The sequence below is a fragment of the Rhinopithecus bieti genome, unplaced genomic scaffold (assembly GCF_001698545.2).
Source record: "Rhinopithecus bieti isolate Rb0 unplaced genomic scaffold, ASM169854v2 scaffold_42532, whole genome shotgun sequence".
In the NCBI taxonomy this organism is placed as follows: Eukaryota; Metazoa; Chordata; class Mammalia; order Primates; family Cercopithecidae; genus Rhinopithecus; species Rhinopithecus bieti.
In genome coordinates, this window is record NW_016818301.1 from 2,433,561 (window position 1) to 2,454,159 (window position 20,599).

A 20,599-nucleotide genomic window follows, 5' to 3' on the forward strand; every position below is an offset into this window, starting at 1 on the left:
ACCATCCTGGCTAACACGGTGAAACCCCGTTTCTACTAAAATAAATAAATAAATAAATAAAATAAAAAAAATAAAACTCGCCGGGCGAGGTGGCGGGCGCCTGTAGTCCCAGCTACTCGGGAGGCTGAGGCAGGAGAATGGCGTAAACCCGGGAGGCGGAGCTTGCAGTGAGCTGAGATCCGGCCACTGCACTCCAGCCTGGGCGACAGAGCGAAACTCCATCTCAAAAAAAAAAAAACGCCCCATGGCTCCACTGAAGGCTTTAGCACATTGCGGCGCACTCAGAAGCATGAGTCTACCTCGTAGAAAGGTGTTTAAGTCTTTCTGAAATCACACAGAAAATTAAACAGCTGACCCTTCGAGAACTGCTGTCTCTGTGTCTCTGTCATGGAATAAGCCTGCCACCACCTCCTTTCATCACACATGTGATCATGAGCAAAATCCCTCAGTCTGAAAGTTGGTCTTCCCATCTGTAAAGTGGGAAGGCCGTAATAGTCCTTTTCCTTTTTTTCATTTGAGACTCTGTTGCCCAGGCTGGAGTGCAGTGGTGCAATCTCAGCTGACTGCACCCTTGACCTCCCAGGCTCAAGCAATCCTCCCACAGCCTCCAGCAAGTAGCTGGGACTATAGGCACGCCACGCTATGCCCGGCTAATTTTTCTATTTTTTGTAGAGATGGGGTTTCGCCATGTTGCTCAGGCTGGTCTCAAACTCCTGAGCTCAAGCAATCCTCTCGTCTTGGCCTCCCAAGGTCCTGGGATTGCAGGTGTGCACCACCATGCCCGGCCTATAATAACCTCTTGATGGTTTTTTTCCTCTAGGTCAAAAACATTTTGAGGACTGTTTGATTCAGCCCAAAGTTCAAGGTGGCTAGAGCAGCATAAAGAAATAAAGAGCTATTTTAGGAATAATAACAAGCAGATATTTCTTTCCCACTGGGGACAAAACCAGAAGGAAATATCTTTGAGTTGAACAGAGGAATTTGGGGTTGATATTGGACAGGACTTTGTGACCCCAGAGCCTGTTGCCTCCAGGATGCATAAATGCTCATCTCCCCGTCTCCTAACTTGGTGATGGGCTGTCTTTCTGATCTGCTGCATGTGCTGGCCCTTTGCACATGCTGAACTCTCAATACGCCCCTGATCTGCTGCATGTGCTGGCCCTTTGCACATGCTGGACTCTCAATACACTTCCCCTTGGTCAAGCCTGGCAAGGGACCAGCACTCAAGTGCTGGACAGAGTTCTGGAGCAAGTCTTACTCTTGGTGGCTCACCTCTGCTCAAAGTATACTCCCTAGGGAAGTAAATCACATCAACATGCATGCGTAAAGAACAAGATGGGCCAGGCGCAGTGGCTCGCGCCTGTAATCCCAGCACTTTGGGAGGCCCAAGCAGAAGAATCACTTGCGCTCAGGAGTTCAAGACCAGCCCTAGGCAACATAATGAGACCCTGTCTCTAATAAAAATATAAAAAATCAGCCAGGTGTGGTGGCACAGGCCTGTAGTTCCAGCTACCAGAGAGGCTGAGGTGGCAGGATTGCTTGAGCCTAAGAGTTTGAGGCTGCAGTGAGCTGTGATCATGCCACTGCACTCCAGTCTGGGCAACAGAGCAAGACCCTGTCTCAAAAATAAAAAATTAAAAAATTAAAAATTAAAAAAAAGAAGGAATCTACAACATTGACCTGAACCTTCATATCTCCACCAAAACTTGAGGATGAAGGCCAGTGGGTGGGCATTCCTCAGACAGGGCCATATTCTTCTCCCTACATATGTTCTAAAACATGCTTCCTGTTTTGTTTTTGGCTGCAAAGGGAAAAGAATAATGTTATGAGAACATCCCACTAGGATGTTCAGATGTCAAAGTCCAAGGATGTCACCCCAGCACTCCTTCCAGACCCCTTATCAACCAGAGAGCCAGGGCCCAGGCATGTGAGGGTGATGGGAAGACCTGGCCCGCCCCCACTTGTAGTCCTCAGACCCATCCTGCAGGGTACCAGGGCAGCCACTTACATAGATAAGCCCTGAGTAGTAACGCTCCTTGAGGTTGTGCAGCACCGAGGCTTCGTTGAGGCACGTGAGCTCCGCCATATCCTCCACCTTGGAGAACTTGGGCGGGTTCATCTTCTGGATGTCATCCTTGTTCACCTTCACCTTCTTCCCGTTCTCCACCAGCTCCACAATGGCCTCTTCACCCACCTCCTCCTTGAGGCTGGCTGGCTCGAAGCCACTCTTGTCGGAAGGCACCCATACCAGCTTCTTGGCAGCCCAGTCGGCCTGGGCCAGCGGGTTATTGATGAAGTTTTTATCCACATAGAGATACTTATCGGCAGCTTGCTGTGCCATGGTGACTTATAGCCAGGACCTAAGGGGGAGGAAAAAGACAACACATTACATACAACTACATCAGCCACACAAGATCACTCATACTCACACCTCTTCTCTTTGCAAACTGTATAGGATTAAGACGCAGTAAAACTCTGTATAATCAGGCTACACAATTTTCTTGCTCCACACTTTTGGGATAAAGATGTGCATCACTGAAAAAATAAGTTGGGTCCAGGACAGTGGCTCATGTCTTTAATCCCAGCACTTTGGGAGGCCAAGGCAGGCAGATCACCTGAGGTCAGGAGTTCAAGACAAGCCTGGCCAACATGGCGAAACCCCATCTCTACTAAAAATACAAAAATTAACCAGGCGTGGTGGTGCACACCTGTCATCCTAGCTACTCGGGAGGCTGAGGCAGGAGAATCGCTTGAACCCAGGAAGCGGAGGTTGCAGTAAGCTGGCTCACACCACTGCACTCCAGCCTGGGCAACAGAGAAACAGGCTGATAGCAGGATTTTGTTAGCAATTAAAGGTAAGGTGTATCGCCCCAGGGTCAATACACAATCAAACAAATCTATCAAGAAAACAATCGTGCCAAATGAACATAACAAGAGTCTCCAGGACAGATGCAATTCAAGTCACTATGCTACACATAGAAAGGTGGCAAAGTAGCCACACAGTTTAGGAGGATTTCCAACAAAAACAGGTTTCTAATCAGCCAAAAAACGCAACTGACTACAACCCCACATGGCGGAAGTTTCCAGTTTAAAAAACTTGTTCTTATTTCATGAAGTCAACTAAGACAAGAGAAGGAAATAAAACACCAATATATGTTGCCACCAGATTTGAATTCCATCTTGATAAGACAGCCCAAAAAAAGCAAAGAGAAAAGATGCCAGGTTCCAAGAAACATGGAGAATGCTAAGAGTGCTTCCCTTTGGGGAGACTAAGGTCAAAAGTGACCCTCACAATTCATGGGCCAAGAGAACTTAAGTTCATGTGTGTTTGCTTTTTTCAAAACTCATCTGCAAAATGAAGATATAAAATAGGCCAGGGACACTGGCTCAGGCCTGTAATCCCAGCACTTTGGGAGGCCAAGGCGGGCGGATCAACGGAGGTCGGGAGTTCTAGACCAGCCTGATCAACATGGAGGAAACCCATCGCTACTAAAAATACAAAATTAGCCAGGCATGGTGGCGCATGCCTGTAATCCTAGCTGCTCGGGAGGCTGAGGCGGGAGAATCACTTGAACCCGGGAGGCGAGGGTTGCGGTGAGCTGAGATTGTGCCATGGCACTCCAGCCTGGGCAACAAGAGCAAAACTCCGTCTCAAAAAAAAAGACATAAAATAATAATGCCGTATATATCTGTGTGGTTTTATCTTTATGAAATGCTTTCACACATATTTCGCTATCTCGAAAGGTCTTTGTCATAACAACTCTGTAAACCAGGTAAGGTAAAGGTATATATTATTATCACCAATTTACAGATGAGGAAACAAGTTCCCTGGATGTAAGGGGCTTTTCCATAGTCATTCAGTCCTGTGGCCTTTCCACAGCTAACACAGTCGTTATTCCTGCTCAGAGGTGCAGGCTGGGATCACCTGAGGTGACTACCCTGGTGTAAAACAGACTCAGCTCGTGGCCACCAGAGGAGGCAGCCCAGAAGCTCACTGCCCAGCTCCCGCTGGGAAATCAAGAAAGATCAGGAAGGTGTTTTTTTTCCCTCTGAGATCAAGCCCCCTCCCCTCAGGCCCTTGCAATTCAGAAAGTCCCCAGATCCAAATACGGAACACCATGGGCTTTAGTGCTTCCAGATTCCAAGAGGGTCTTGGATCCCAAGGAGGCTAGGGGCATGGGAGGGAAAGAACAAAAGGAAAAGTCTAGGCTGCCCAGAACTTTTCATCTGGGCTCATTAGCTGTTTTCAGTCAAGGCCGAGGGGCTCCCCTGAACTCACTCCAGGAGGGGCTGTTTTCCAGGAAAAAAACCTGTTTGCTGGCTCCCTTTTGCCAGGAGGGACACAAGTCCCAGGAACAGAGCTTGGCAGCGTCACCAGCTGCCCTGGCCGGTGGCTCTGTTGACATTCCCAACACAGGCAAACCCCACAGACCCTTGTGGGGACCAGGGGGTACATCCACTCCGCAAGGATCACCCTGAGAGCAGGCTGGGCTCAGAGTGAGTCAGAGCAAACAAGACAGGAATGGTGGCTGTGAACTCCCTGGCCACCCCTCGTCTTTGCTGCGGGTCTGAGGTCTAGGGTCTACGCCAGGAGCAGTCCCCAGGGCACCACCAGCTTATTTTCAACTGTCTGCACTTCCACCCTGGCCAGTCCATTCAAGCAAATTCAAGGTTTCTCCCTGCCAGGTAAATCCTAGTTGTTCTTTGCCTCCCTACCACGTGTCTAACCACTAACTAGTCAATAGGCACCCCCAGCGTCCCAGCACCCAGGCTCCCCAAAGTCTCCCCATCGCATCCCTGCCTGCTCAAGACCTTGCAGCAATCACAGAACACAGGTCTCAGGGGCTGCTGGTTCTCAGCCTTTTCATAGACCCCAAACCCACGAAGGATAACTCCATGAATAGCAGAGAGAGACTCACTTGAACCCCATGCCCCAAAATCCTAAGTATGCTGCTGACCCCACCAATGAAGGCATCTGAGGATGTCAGTGCCCCTCATGAGACTCCCACCGAGAGCAGAAGGGGCAGGGAACAGTTACTAAAGTACCTCCCAGCACCAAGCTCAGTTTATTCACCACCTCACCTAACTGGTAATCATCCTGGGAAAGAGCTGTCTCAAGATTCATAATTCATAAACTAGGAAACAGATTCCCCAATTCATAAACTAGGAAACAGACTCAGAAAGGGCAAGTCACTTGCCCAGAGTTGCCCAGCCCAGGCATGGAGTGGGATGCTCACCCAGGGACACCTGGCCCCTGTGCCTGGCCTCCTCCCAGAACACTTGTGCCTGGGGTCCCTCGGAAGCCAGGCCGGCACTGGAGCTGGGCCCTAACTGTCCCCATGAGCTGAGTGTGATGTGGGGGGTGGAGAGGAATGCATTCAAGAGTGTTCAACAAATATTTACCGGATGTTATCGGGCAGGCAGGAAGGCTGAGTGAGCCTTCCCAGTGTGGACCACGTGGCCCATCAAAAAGCAGGCACGTTACAACTCAAGATTTACTCCTTCAGCCCGCTACTGTCGGCAGCAAGCTTGCAGCCCATCAGCAATGGCAGAATGAGCTCTGACCCGCCTCAAACTCTGCTTCACCCCAGCAATGCCAAACCTAACAGCAAACAACCCCTCTGGTAGTCTGGCTTCTCGGCGGCCCATGGTCTCCCTTGGGCTGCAGGGCCCAGGCACTCAGACTGCCCTGGAAATCTGCCCTGGAGGGTCACAAACATCACACCAGCTGGCGGGGAGGAATTCCACCCAACCAACTGCCCTCAGAACCTCACCCTGCCTGACTTTCGGGCCTTGGTGGGAGGGCACGGGACAGTCACAGGTAAGTGGTGTCCACGCGAAGGCTAGCAGAGGCTGGCCACCAAGCCACAGTTCTTGCAAGAGGAAGAGAGAATGCATCCTGCCAGGGACACCCCCCACCTCCAAAGACCAAGGCTCCAGCTGAAGGTCACAGCCCCTGCTTGCCTGGGCACCTCCCTCCCAGAACTTTTCATTAAGCAAGGCTGGGCTCTGCTCAGCCTGGCCAAGGACAGGGCTATTTGGTTTCAGCAACTCTGCTAGAATGACGTGGGTTAGCAGCAGCGCCAAGATCAATACACGGGTTAGACCAGCAGGGAGAGCCGCAAAGGTCAGGATAAATAGTGGAGTTTCTATGAAAGTCCCCTCGCCCACCTGGGCAGGATTAGCCGCATTCAATGATGGGGAGCCACAGGGCTGCAGCAGAGCTGCTGTTTCCATCTGTATCCGGTGAGGAGGCTCCCGTGCCCCTGGGGGCGTGGTGTGTGTGTGTGTGTGTGTGTGTGTGTGTGTGTGTGTGTATTAAGTGTGTTCAGTCAGGTTAATACTCAGACCTCTCCAGGATGCATGTGAGTTAAACCGCCTTATCTATAATCCATATGCCTCATTTATGAATGGGGGATAGTAAAGAGCTGCTAAAAATTCAGTAAGAGGCACGACAGCAGGATACCCAGGAGGCAGTCTATCAAACACAGCAGCCAGCATGCAGCCACTCCTCCCTATTCTGTCCTGGGGCTATGCTAAATGGCCTCTTTGAAACTTTTTTTGAGACAGAGTCTCGCTCTGTCGCCCAGGCTGTAGTGCAGTGGCGAGATCTCAGCTCACTGCAACCTCCATCTCCCAGGTTCAAGCAATTCTCCTATCTCAGCCTCCCGAGTAGCTGGGACTACAGGCGCTCACCACCATAGCCAGCTGATTTTTGTATTTTTAGTAGATGCGGGGTTTTAGGTCAGGCTGGTCTTGAACTCTTGATCTCAGGTGATCCCCCCGCCTTGGACTCCCAAAGTGCTGGGATTACAGGCATGAGCCACTGCGCCCGGCCGAAACTTTTTAAAACTGCCCATAATATAAAGGTTTTGAAAATAAAAGAAAATATTCCCCTAAATTCCTGAACTCCCCCCACCACCCCTCCCCTCCTTGCAAAATCAGTTTTCTCTTTCTTTGCGTGGTCCTTTCTGGACCTGGTTCATGGAAACACTTGATTTTTAACTATCAGGCAGAGGACAGAGTTTCAGATTTTGTATTTTCCTTACTTACTATGACTGTTTTCCTGTAGGGTGAGGATTTGCTTGGTTTTTGTTTTTTTGAGATGAAGTCTTGCTCTGTCACCCAGGCTGGAATGCAATGGCACAATCTTGGCTCACTGCAACCTCCGCCTCCCGGGTTCAAGCGATTCTCCCACCTCAGCCTCCCGAGTAGCTGGGACTATAGGCTTGTGCCACCACGCCAGGCTAATTTTTTTGTATTTTTAGTAGAGACGGGGTTTCACCATGTTGGCCAGGCTGATCTCGAACCCCTGACCTCAGGTGATCCTCCCAACTTGGCCTCCCAAAGTGCTGGGATTACAGGTGTGAGCCACCACACCCAGCCTCAGATTTGCTTATTAATCAGTTTTAGCCAACCCATTTTACAGATGATGATGCAGCGGTGGCCCTGAGAGAAAGCAACTCTACTCAGTCACACAAGCTGGGGGAATGAGAACCTGAACCCAGAATTCCTGACTCCAAGGCCTCAATGTCCATCATTTAACAGCTGCATTGTATTCTCAAGTGTGTGTTTTTTTTTAAGGACCACTTACAGGGTTTTTTCACCCTCTTATCTAGTATACCATTTTTTTTTTTTTTGAGACAGAGTCCTGCTCTATCGCCCTGAGTTCAAGGCTGGAGTGCAGTGGCGTGAACTCAGCTCACTGCAACCTCCACCTTACAGGTTCAAGCGATTCTCCACCTCAGCCTCCCGAGTAGCTGGGATTACAGGCATCCGCCACCACACCCAGCTAATTTTTGTAGTTTTAGTAGAAATGGGGTTTCACCATGTTGGCCAGGCCGGTCTCGAACTCCTGACCTCAGGTGATCTGCCTGCCTTGGCCTCCCAAAGTACTGGGCTTACAGGCGTGAGCCACCACGGCCAGCCTTAGTGTACCAGCACCTTCAGATACATTCCCAGAAGTGGAGTTACAGGAGCAAAGAACATACAAACATTTCTACAGTCCTGGGACGTCCCATCCAATTGTTTTCCAAAAGGGCTGAATCGGCGTGCACTGCCATTTGAGCAGGATGTACATGTGAAAGCAACCAACCAGCATCGTCAACCACTAAAACACACACACACACACACACACACACACACACACACACACACACACACACAGATCTCCAGGGCTCAGAAAGTCCTGAGCTCCTGTGGGAATGGGCAGACCAGCAAGAGGTTCAGAAGGAAGCAAGCAGCTCTCGCCCCTGGAGATGAGACTGGATCTGGCTGAGGCCATCCCCCAGCGCTTTCCTTCCCGCCGGCTTCCTGCGGGTGCCAGTCCAACTCCAAGAAACCCAAGCAGTTGCCTTTTTAGGCCATAATCGAGCAGGACACAACCAGAAGCTAAATTAGGACTCTCAGGAAATGATGAAACTCAAAGTAAATAGGTTGACCAAAAACATCTTCTTTCAACCCAAAATGTAATGCCTCAATTATTTGCCTTCTCCCCTTCCCCGCAAACATCCATATGGATCTTTTATTTCTCCCTGTTTTCCCAGAGAATTCTCTCCCTCCCTCTCTCCCTCCGTTTCTCTTTTTACTTATTTGTGGGTTTGTCTGGAAAATGAACAGCTAGCACCTTAAAGACAGAATTTATTCTACTCTCAGATCTTTGGTCGAAACGTTGAGAGCATTTCCACTCCCAGACAATGAGGGCTGATGTAAACCTTTCCATGGGCCAAGTTCTAGGCTGGGAGCGTCCAAGTCATCACCTTCATCATAAAGCTGCATAGACCGAGGGCCTGCTAGTAAGCGCTGCGTGTTCTCACTCAGTCCTTGCAATAATTTCATGAGGCACATATATACTCATTTTACAGGTGGGGGAAATGGGGCTCAGACAAGGCACAAAACCTAGGGTCAGACTCAGCCCTGTGTGGCTTCAATTCCCTGCTCCGTTTCCCCTTTAGCTGCCTTCCTGGTGAGGTCAAGGGGGCTACAAGAAGCAAACAAACAGAGAACCCCCCTTATTAATTAAGCAGACTTTAATAATGCCACCTCAAAGTTGTAAACCCCATCTCCCCATGCTGGCTTGCACAAGGGACTCCACCCTTCCAACCTCAATTGCTGGGGGCTAAGAAGGTGGGGGTGTGACCTTGGGTGAGCCATTTGAGTTCTCTGCCCAGTCTGCCGGGAGTTAACCTAACCAATCTCCAATGGCCCTGGGCACGCCAAAGTTTCAGTTCAAACACCCCAGCGGCCTCAGCCCAGACACTGAAAGCCCTATTCCAGTCTCACCACTGACATATGCAAGCAGCCTCTGTTTGTTTGTTTCCCTCCCCACTCCCATCCTGGAGAACACAGGTGAACATGTCCTTTCTCTTTCTCCTTGCAGCCGCTGGTTTTGAGTTAAATAAAACTGTCAAAGTAGCTGGCTTCCATTGTTAAGAAAGATTCTTTGGGCCAGGCGTGGTGGCTCATGCCTGTAATCCCTGCACTTTGGGAGGCTGAGGCAAGTGGATCACCTGAGGTCAGGAGTTTGAGACCAGCCTGGTCAAAATAGTGAAACCCTGTCTCTACTAAAGATACAAAACTTAGCCAGGCATGGTGGCACGTGCCTGTAATCCCAGCTACCAGGGAGGCTGAGGCACGAGAATCGCTTGAACCCAGGAGGCAGAGGTTGCAGTGAGCCGAGATCACGCCACTGCACTCCAGCCTGGGCAACAGAGTGAGACTCCATCTCAAAAAAAAAAAAGAGAGAGAGAGATTCTTTGAAAGCAGCTGCTATAATAATGTAGAATTTTTCAAGCTCATTTGATTCACTTATTCAATCAACTAATAGATAGAGAATCCACATGCAAAAAGATCATGACAAAGGCATAAAGATCCCAGGGGGTTTTTAATGAGGTCACGCAGCAGGACGGACACGCACACGTCTAGGTAACTAGATGGAGTGTCCAACTGGGCAATGTGGTAGAGTAGACAGAAAGCAAGCTCCTTGGCTTCCTTCTGTCCTGTTCACTGCTGAATCCAACACCCAAAGGCAGTAAGCACCCGCTAGACAGATCTGCCATGTGGATGAAAGCAGAAACTCCTTGCTGTGTGGCCTTGGGCCGGTGCCACCTCTATGGCCTCAACTGTAAATGCAGATAATATTTTCTCCTGCCTTCCCTGCCTCACAGGGCTGCTTAATGCAGCATGTATTCCTTAAACGCACATAACGACAAGACAGGACGCCTACCACTGTGGAACATTCATGCAGAGAGGAAGACCCACGTCAACAAGCAGCTCCACCACAGACTCAGTGAAGAAGAGGAGAGGAACACGCTATTTGCTGTGGGAACAAAGCGAAAAGGACAATTCCTTGGACACTCAAGCGAGAGTGTCGTGGAGGATGTGACATTTAAACTGTGTCCTGGAGGATGGGTAAAATATTGACGGGGAAGGGAAGAGATGGTGGAAAAGTACTCCGGGCCGAGGGAGAAAAGCAAGAGCCAATGGGCCGGGCGCAGTGGCACATGCCTGCAATCCCAGCACTTTGGGAGGCCGAGACGGGCGGATCACGAGGTCAGGAGATCGAGACCATCCTGGCTAACACGGTGAAACCCCATCTCTACTAAAAAAATACAAAAAACGAGGCGGGCGAGGTGGCGGGCGCCTGTAGTCCCAGCTACTCGGAGGCTGAGGCAGGAGAATGGCGTAAACCCGGGAGGCAGAGCTTGCAGTGAGCAGAGATTCGGCCACTGCACTCCAGCCTGGGCGCCAGAGCGAGACTGTCTCAAAAAAAAAAAACAAAAAAAAGGGCCAACGTACAGAAAGAAGGTACGGTTGCTCACTAACCACATACAAAACGATGCCACAGCACTATGGCTATCTGGGGCCAGAGAATCCTTTGTGGTGGGGCTGTCCTGTGCCTTGTGGGGTATTTAGCAACAGAGCAGCACCCCGGCCTCTACCCACTAGATGCCAGTCGCACCCTGTCCCCAGTCGTGACAACCAAATATGTCTCCAGACATCACCAAAGGTGGAAGCTGAGGGTTGTGGGGGAAGACAAATTGCCCCCAGTTGAGCCCACTGATTGAAGGGGTTTGTATAAGCAAAAGCTGCACTATGAAGCCAGACCTCTCAGTCGTCATCCTCCCCCATCTCTGAAGTGCATGGGCCAAATCTCCTTAACAAAACAGACGTCCTCAGGGCAAAATGATTCCCAGGACCCCATAAAAATGGCCATTACGGATGGCATTGTCACCAAGGAATGACAGCCCTTGTAACATACTGTACTCTAAGAGATCTGACCTAGATTCACCTGCAGGACTGTGCTTTAAAGATCCTGAATAGCCAGTTTAAAAGTAAACCCATCAAGCAGGCGGAAGAGACTGATGTGCCTCCCCAGGCAGGCAAGAAGAACCTTCGGAACCTCCAACATGGCACCTCAGCCTGCGACTCATAAGCAAAGTCACCAGCATCAAAGGATCCAGATGATTAACGGAAGACAAGCGGGAGCCACATTTTGGAGGTCGGGGGTGGGAGTTGTTGACATGGCTGTGCCAGCTCACCCCACCCTGGGAATCCCATCAAACGCTTTTTTATTTTTATTTTTTTTTTTTGAGACAGAGTCTCTCTCTGTTGCCCAGGCTGGAGTGCAGTGGCGTGATCTCGGTTCACTGCAACCTCCACCTCCCGGGTTCAAGCAATTCTCCTGCCTCAGCCTCCCGAGTAGCTGGGATGACAGGTGCACACCGCTGCACCCGGCTCATTTTTTGTATTTTAGTAGAGATGGGGTTTCGCCATATTGGCCAGGCTGGCCTCGAACTCCTGAGCTCAGGCAATACACTCACCTTGACCTCCCAAAGTGGTGGGATTATAGGTGTGAACCACCGCACCAAGCCCAAATGCTATTTGTTGAATAGTTTTGGCAAATCAATCTGGATTAGACCCAGGAACTCCATGGCTTCCACCACTGGGATACCCAGATTATTTCCCGCCCAGAGGTCTCTCCCACTCCCCTTCGTATATTAATAAATATATTTAAACACCTACCAACGAGCCATCTCCACCTGGAGGACACACCATCACACCTGAACTCCCCCACCTTCTCTCCCAGACCCATACCCTCTTCTGGGTGTCCATCTCTGGGAGACACTGCCCATCTGGCCACCCAAGACAGTCATCGTAAACTCCTCCCCAGCCCTCCGCCAACACCATTGCCCGTGCCCTATTCCAGTACAGGCCCACAAGCCCTCCCTTCTGGGCTGCTCCAAGTGCCTCCCTCCTGGCCTCCCCTGCCACTTCTACAGAACTCCTTTCTGATGACTCACAACGTCAAATTCCTATTTATGTGACTTCCTATTTTATTGATATTACTTGGTCAGTTCAAAATGCTTCAACAGCTCCACACCTTCTCCAGAATAAAGTCTAATCTTCTCTGCATGGTAAGCAAGCCCTCTAGGACCCCACCCGTTCATCTTACCCCTGCCCTTCCTTTCTGCCACAGTTGTCCCCAGCGGCATATAATCAATTCCATTCACATTACACTCTGCTCAGGCCTCCAGGCCTTCAAAGAAGCCAGAGAAGTGTCCTTTGTACTAGGAACCCTCTCGGAGATCTCAGCTCAAACGCTCCCTTCTCTATAAAGACTTTTTGCAGCAGAAAGACGTCTCATATATACGTCCCTCTCATCTGTGCTCTATACTTGTTCCACCGTAACCAAACAGCTCAATACTCACTATTTGTAGTTTTATTTGAGGACAGGAAATGGGTCTCATTCATCAATTCCAAATGTCTAGCACAATGCGGGGCCCAGAGCAGGTGCTCAGTTAAAGTGTCCTGAATGAATGGATGAGGAACAAGGCCAAAATGAGCAAGAAAGACTTAACGGGGAAGGTCCCAAGAGGCTGGAAAATCCCCTTGGGCTGTGGCTGTGCAAAGAGGGCCAGGGCTAGAGAGCTGAAGGTAACAGGAGAGCCAAGTTGAAACCACATACGCATGAGGGTTACAGCCACCTAATTTGTTACAAACACCAAACCATTTATGGACTAATTTTTATATCCTCAAAACAAAAAGGGAAAGAATGCATATTGGGGCTTTCAATCTACAAAGAGAAATAGGACTGAAGATAATTTATTGGTTTTGCATACAGTTCAACCATCTCTGTTTTCTAGAACCTTCTAGCACCCCCTGATTAAATGTAGAGGCACCTACCGCCTACTACCAGTCCAACAAACCATAAAGAATCTTGGCTGGCATGGCCCCTGCTCTTGCTAGGATGCCATGAAAAGGTCGTGTGCCCTCCTGGAAGGCTACACCTCCATCTATCAAGTAGGTGCTGGCAACATTGACCTTTGGTATCAACTCAGAACTGAGAGACGGAAGGGTGGGAAAACCACAGCCATGTGAGGTCCTGGTTCTGCAAATCCCAAGATAAATGCTTGTAATGCACCATGATGGGGTTTATGGCTTTGGGGCCAGACAGACCTGGGTTGGAGTCCCAGGTCCCCTACTCACAATTCCTGTGACCTTGAAGCTGTTAGCACCTCAATTTCCTAGCTTTAGAATGAAGGGGGAAAAAAAAAAACCTAACATCAGAAGAGTTGTAGCTCGAGTTCCCAGCGGAGAATGGCATGATAGGAATTCCCCTCCCAATTCCTCTATCTTGTGATCCTGAGCTATTTAATCCCCACTCTTCCTAGGAATGACACCTGGGCCCCTCGGCAAATCAGTTTCCAGGAGTCTAGTGACTCTTTCTGCAGGTTATGTCCATCCATACAGGACAGCTCTCAGGGACGGTGACTATAAAGACAGCAATCTGCAGAAGGAAGACAGTTTCATGCCCGAGTACGGATGGAATGCTGCCTCCCTATAGCCCTCTTGCAATCACGATATGCACAAAAGGTTGTAGGAAGCAGCCTGCAAAAAGAAATCTGCTCAACTTCGGCCGGGCGCGGTGGCTCACGCCTGTAATCCCAGCACTTTGGGAGGCTGAGGTAGGCAGATCACAAGGTCAGGAGACAGAGACCGTCCTGGCTAACGTGATGAAACCCCGTCTCTACTAAAAAATACAAAAAAATTAGCCAGACGTGGTGGCGAGTGCCTGTAGTCCCAGCTACTCAGGAGGCTGAGGCAGGAGAATGGCGTGAACCTGGGAGGCTAAGCTTGCAGTGGTGTACTTCAGCCGGGGTGGCAGTATGAGACTCTGTCTCAAAAAAAAAAAAAAAAAAGAAAAAAAGAAATCTGCTTAACTCCATCCCAGGAATATCCTGCAGGAAAAATCTCTCTCCATGCTGGTCTGGGAAATGCTGGTCTGGTGAGATGGGCACAAAGCCTGTGGCAGAAGAACTGGATCTGAGTCTGGCGAGGCACTGACCAGCTGTGCAATCCTTCAGGCACCACCCAGGCCTCACTTTCCCACCTGCAAGATGTCCTGTCTGCTCACAGGTATGCACAAGCCCACTTTCCGCAATACACACCAGGGCTGTCAGAGCAGTTATCTACAGGGTGGGTCAGCAAAGTGGCTCCTCTGTCACTCAGGGCTAACCTACAGCAGCCTGGACCTAGGCCTTCACTCTCCCTAGGCTAACAAGGGGTGAGGGGCTCCTCCCAGCTGCCCAGGGCCCAGGAGGTAGGAGCTGAGGACTGCGGGTGGGCCCCCCTTCCCTTCCCACCTCAGGAATGTTGTCTGCTTACAGAAGAAGCTGGAACTTGTTTCCATTAGCAGTATTCCAACCCAAGCCCGTGCTGATGCTTAGCAGATAAGAAAACCAGAGAGGGACTTACTGCCGGGGCCTCAGAGCCTGCCCTGTCTGCAGGCTCTGCCTTTGCCTCCTCGAAGTGGGCATGGAGGGGGGCTCAGGTGATTGCTGAAAGTCCAGGGAACACTGAAAGATGATAGCATTTGCCTGTCCAAGGGAGGGCCTGCGGTCACTTTCACTTTGCCTGGTACCCAAGGAAACCCAGGGCTACCAAAAACACCACCAGTACGTATTTCACATCATGTTGTACACGATGGATATAAACGATTTTTGTCACCTTAAAATTAAACAATTTCTTTTAAAAAAAAATGACACCAGACACCAGAAGGTAGTACACAGATTCCCTCTTCCTGCATGGGAAGGGGTGGGGGCAGTAGCTTGGGACAGGCTGGAGGGGATAAACTGGGGCAGCTAACCCAGGATCTTATCAGCCATTTAGGAATGTGGACTTTATTCTAGGGATAGTGGGGGAGGAGCAGAGGTGACATCATCAGATTTGTATTTTCAAGTAATTGGTCCGGCGCGGTGGCTCAAGCCTGTAATCCCAGCACTTTGGGAGGCCGAGGCGGGTGGATCACGAGGTCAGGAGATAGAGACCATCCTGGCTAACACGGCGAAACCCCATCTCTACTAAACGAAATACAAAAAATTAGCCAGGCGAGGTGGCGGGCGCCTGTAGTCCCAGCTATTCGGGAGGCTGAGGCAGGAGAATGGCGTGAACCCAGGTGGAGCTTGCAGTTAGCCGAGATCGTGCCACTGCACTCCAGCCTGGGCGACAGAGCGAGGCTCTGTCTCAAAATAAATAAATAAATAAAGTAATTGGCTGAGGGTGCACAGTGGCTCACACCTGTAATCCCAGCACTTTGGGAGGGCAAGGCAGATGGATCACGAGGTCAGGAGTTTAAGACCAGCCTGGCCAAGATGGTGAAACCCTATCTCTACTAAAAATACAAAAATTAGCCAGGCATGGTGGTGGGCGCCTGTAATCTCAGCTACTCGGGAGGCTGAGGCTGAGAACTGCTTGAACCCAGTAGGCGGAGGTTGCAGTGAGCCAAGATCGCGCCACTGCACTCCAGCCTGGGCGACAGAGCAAGACTCTGCCTCAAAAATAAAAAAAAAAGAAATCATCCTCCCTTACCTGCACGGAGGGGGCAGTGAGAAGTCAGTGGTTCGAAAGTACTGGAGACTTGCAATGAGGGAGCTTCCAATCTAAGAGAAGAAAAGACAGTTCTCTGACCAGGCTAGGTGGAGAGTGATTAAATGGCACGAGAGGGACAAGTGCAGACACAGATTTCACCCTCTGATCTCCTACTCCAAAGAGCCTGGCTCGAGGAGAGTCCTGAAATCACCGTCCTACAACAGTGAGAAGTAGCCCAGGAATCCCAGGAGCTCCAGGGCCAGTGTTTCCAAAGCATCTTGGGCACAGATCTCATGTAGGATGTGTCACATGGACTACACAATAAAGTGTCCAACTGGGTGTCCTCCACTCAGACACCAACCTGAGGACCACCGAGACATAGCTTTGGGTCCTCAGCACAGAAACCATTTCTGAGTCAGAGTGCAGTGGCACGATCTTGGCTCACTGCAACCTCTGCCTCCTGGATTCAAGTGATTTTCCCGCCTCAGCTGGGACTACAGGCATGTGCCAGCACGCTCGGCTAATTTCTGTATTTTTAGTAGAGACAGGGTTTCACCATGTTGGCCAGGATGGTCTTGAACTCCTGACCTCAAGTGATCCAGCTGCCTCAGCCTCCCAAAGTGCTGGGATTACAGGCGTGGGCCACCACGCCCAGCCTGAAACCATTTCTTAATGAATAAGTCAATCAACCAGTGAGCCAGGGCAGAAAGCAGCAAAAGCTTGAGGCCAGCCCTGCCATCACCCCAGAGTGACAGCCCACCCAGCATGGATAGAAGCATGCCTCCCACAGCCTTTATAACCCCACCCCAACTCCTTCTACCAGTGCCTCTCAACCATCTTTCCAGCCACACCTCTCTTGTCCCCTGCTAGAACCCTCCGTTCCAGTCACCAGAGCATACTCCCCAGAGCAGCCTTTGCTTCAGCTGTCACCCAGAGACAAGCTGGAGGGCCCATCTCCCTAATTCTCCACAGACTGAGAGTCCCCAAAACCAAATGGACATGCCATCTCCCCCAGGCAGCCTCTCCTAGTATGAATTTCTCACAGTATGAATTACCCTAGTATGAATTACTCGTCCTTCTCCCTCCTCCCCGACAGGCCCAGCACAATCTGCCTTATACCAGAACCATGGCTTCACTGCCCGTGTCCTCCAATGTCTCTTAGAACTCTCTAGAGGTGGCCGGGTGCAGTGGCTCAGGCCTGTAATCCCAGCACTTTGGGAGGCCAAGGCAGGTGGATCACAAGGTCAGGGGTTCGAGACCAGCCTGACCAACGTGGTGAAACCCCATCTCTACTAAAAATACAAAAATGAGCTGGGCGTGATGGCGGGCACCTGTAATCCCAGCTACTCAGGAGACTGAGGCAGCAGAATTGCTTAAACCCAGGAGGCGGAGGTTGCAGTGAGCCGAAATCGCACCACTGCATTCCTCCATCTCAAAAAAAAAAAAAAAAAAAAAAAAGAACTCTCTAGAGGCAGGGACTGTCTCCCCACCCCTCTTGCTCTTGCCCAGGGTGCTGCAGAGAGAGCATCAATGCTTGTTGAAAATAACTGAATTGTTGAAAATGCTTACAAGTATTTTCTGGGAACCTGGCAGTCCAAGAGAATGACTACTCCAAGGGTAGCTGGAGGGAGAGACGGAGGGAGGAAGGGAGGGAAGAAGGAGGAAAGGAGGGAAGGAAGGAAAGAGAGAAGGAAACAGGTTAAGCAGCTTTTGCCCCACGTTAAGGTCAGGCAGACAGACCTAGGGCTGGATTTACAGATAAGTCATCTACACTGGGCCCTTGGCTTTGCTTTTAATTGGTTCAATATTTGCACAGTGACATCACCCCTGTGCCTTACCTACTCAATAACAAGCTCTCTCTCAGCCACCCAGGAGAAACTGCAAAGAAAAGCAAGTTGTTTCAGGTACGGTGGGGGCGTCCCCTCCTAAACAGTGAGGGGCAGATGATCCCCTCTGACTCGCCCCCAGGTTGGAAATGGCTGACAGGGGAAGGGTTTGGTTGAGTTCACCGAGCACACCAAGCGTGTCTCCCTGCAGATGGTATCTCCCCAGCTGGCTGGAGGCTTCCCACACCCCCAGGAGGGGCAACTTGAACCCTTCAGATTCCTGCAGCAAAGTTATTCCTTCCCTTAGCTTCTGCTGATAGAATGGTTTTTCTTTCCTCAAGCATGTGAGCACAGTTTGCCGAAACCAAATGCAGAAAAATAACCATACTCAGAAGATGTAATTATATGGCCCCCGTCTCAGTGGGAAAGTGCAGCATGAGGGCTTTCTGAGTCCACATCACGACTGCTGAGAAGTGCAACCGGAGACCAGAAACAGAAGACCACTTTTGAAGGTCGCCCAGCCTAGAACCCATCAGACCTTCAGCAGCTTGTTATCCTCTGAGGGATATTTAAATAACACAAAAAAAGCGAATGAGAAGCCACTTCCCTCCAGTAGCCATTTCACCTCTAGTCCGGCAGGGCTGAGGGCTCCAAGGCAGAGATTGGGTCACTACTGCATCCCCAGTGCCCCACATATGGGAGGTGCTGAACTAAAGTCATGGGAGAGGTTCCCATCTTCCCAAAGGTCCGGACTCCAGGGAACAAGCCCAGTCAAACCTGTGTCACCCATTCTTAAGTGCCTGATGTTAAGTCCAATCGTCTTCCATCTTATTGTCCAAATAGAGGCGTGACTATCGTGTGGCTCAGGTCTCCCCTTAGTAGGACAGACAACAAGGGCCACCCACAACAGGCCATAGCTTCTCTGTGGCCATCCAGGGCCTTCACCCTCCGCCCCATCCTCTGCCTCACCGATAACTATATCTGCCGTACACTAATCTTGATTTTGTTTCCAAGAGACACATCATTGGCCAGGGGTCAGCAACAATCTTCCTGAATTGATCAAGCGGTCATTGCAGTGGACTCTGATCATGGACTTCAAAAGGAGAGGGACCTGCTAATGGTGATTATTCACTTACAACCTTCGCAGAAGACATCTGAGGACAAGCTGCAGCCAGGAGGTAGACAGGCTGCATGTGCAAGGCAAGAGCCACCACTTAACTAACAAACTTTGCCAGCTTGACTTGGGCCCCAAGCCTCAGTTTCTCCACCTGTAAAATGGAGCTGATCCCAGCTACCCCCATGGACAGCTACAGGGAGCCCCAACGGGTCTAGCTGACAGCCCCACGCCCACCCCACCCCATTAGCCCCTTCTGCATTGGATCGGAGTACCCTCTAACTCACAGAACCACTGTGAGGACAAAATAAGCTCCCAGAGCCGGGCTCAGGGCAGCCCTGCACACCAGCCCCTCCCCCGTGATCTTTGCCTCCTCTCAAGACAGCCTGTGTCGCCACTGAGCTCATAATGAGTCAGTCACAGACGCTGCCCTCACACAGCCCACTTCGAGGGTTTGAAGTCACATCCTGCCTAACCCAACTCGACATGATTTATTCCACCCCAGGAATGTAGCTCACTTCCCAGAATTTTGTTAAGCCCTTTAGTTAAAGAGTCTGACCTGGCAAGGGGCTCCCTTTACAGCCCTGGCTGAACACGCAGCTCAGCTCGGGCCTGGAGGTAGGAACCACCCTAAGTCAGGGCTGCCAGAGGCGCCAGGGCATCTCATGCTTGGGGCCCCAACATTCATCTCAAGCTATAATTTTTCTCCAAAGTGCTGGGATTACAGGCTTGAGCCACCGCGGCCGGCCATTTTTTTTTCTTTTATTTTTTTTGAGACAGAGTTTCATTGTCGCCCAGGCTGGAGTGCAGTGGCACGACCTTGGCTCACTGCAACCTCCACCTCCTGGGTTCAAGCATTTCTCCTGCCTCAGCCTCCCAAGACGCTGGGATTACAGGCATGTGCCACCGCACCCAGCTAATTTTTGTATTTTTAGTAGAGACGGAGTTTCACCATGTTGGCCAGGATAGTCTCGAACCCCTGACCTCAAGTGATTTGCCTGCCTCGGCCTTCCAAAATGAGCCACTGCACCCGGCCTTTTTTTTAACTTTAATTTAAAAACTTTTTGTCACACATACAAACATGTCTAACAAAACTGTCACAATGTGACATACACATGCTATTCACTCTGACTCTTTTCCATTTAAGTCTATTTTCTTTCATTTCTAAACATACTGGTTGCCGGCCGGGAATGGTGGCTCACACCTGTAATCCCAGCACTTTGGGAGGCCGAGGCGGGTGGATTACCTGAGGTCAGGAGTTCAAGACAGCCTGGCCAACATGGCAAAATCCCGTTTCTACTAAAAATACAAAAATTAGCCAGGCGTGGTGGGCACCTGTAATCCCAGCTATTTTGGAGGCTGAGGCAAAAGAATCACTTGAACCCAGGAGGTGGAATTCGCAATGAGCCAAGATCCTCCACTGCACTCCAGCCTGGGTGACAGAGCGAGACTCCATCTCAAAAATAAATAAATAAACAAACAAACTGGTTGCCACTCACTTCACGACCCACCAATGAATCTCACTTGAAAGTTTTTGAAAAACACCACCCTGACTTATCTACGCTGGGAAGGAGAGGCTCAAACAATCTGCCTAAGTTCACACAGTCGGGCCAAGCAGAAACTGAAGTCCAAAGCCAAAGGGAAACTCAGTGAGGGGTGGGGGGTCAGGGTGAGCATCCTACTCCAGGCAGGTGAGAGGCAGCTGTAGCTACCCGATCACCTGACACATTCATCTTGTGACACTGACATCATTTGATCCCGCCATCCTTGGCAAAGTGAAGGGTCATGC

At 50.4% G+C, this 20,599-nt stretch overlaps 1 protein-coding gene across 2 annotated transcripts in view; it reads right to left on the minus strand.

Annotated features, from left to right (window-relative positions):
* MYH9 (myosin heavy chain 9) overlaps nt 1–20,599 on the minus strand; it is a 108,907-nt gene that overhangs the window by 65,895 nt on the left and 22,413 nt on the right. For both annotated transcript variants that reach the window (XM_017856781.1, XM_017856782.1), the window contains exon 2: nt 2,009–2,360. In XM_017856781.1, the coding sequence (XP_017712270.1) occupies nt 2,009–2,341 (333 nt within the window). In that variant the 5' untranslated portion in view covers nt 2,342–2,360. The remainder of the gene's footprint in view (nt 1–2,008; nt 2,361–20,599) is intronic.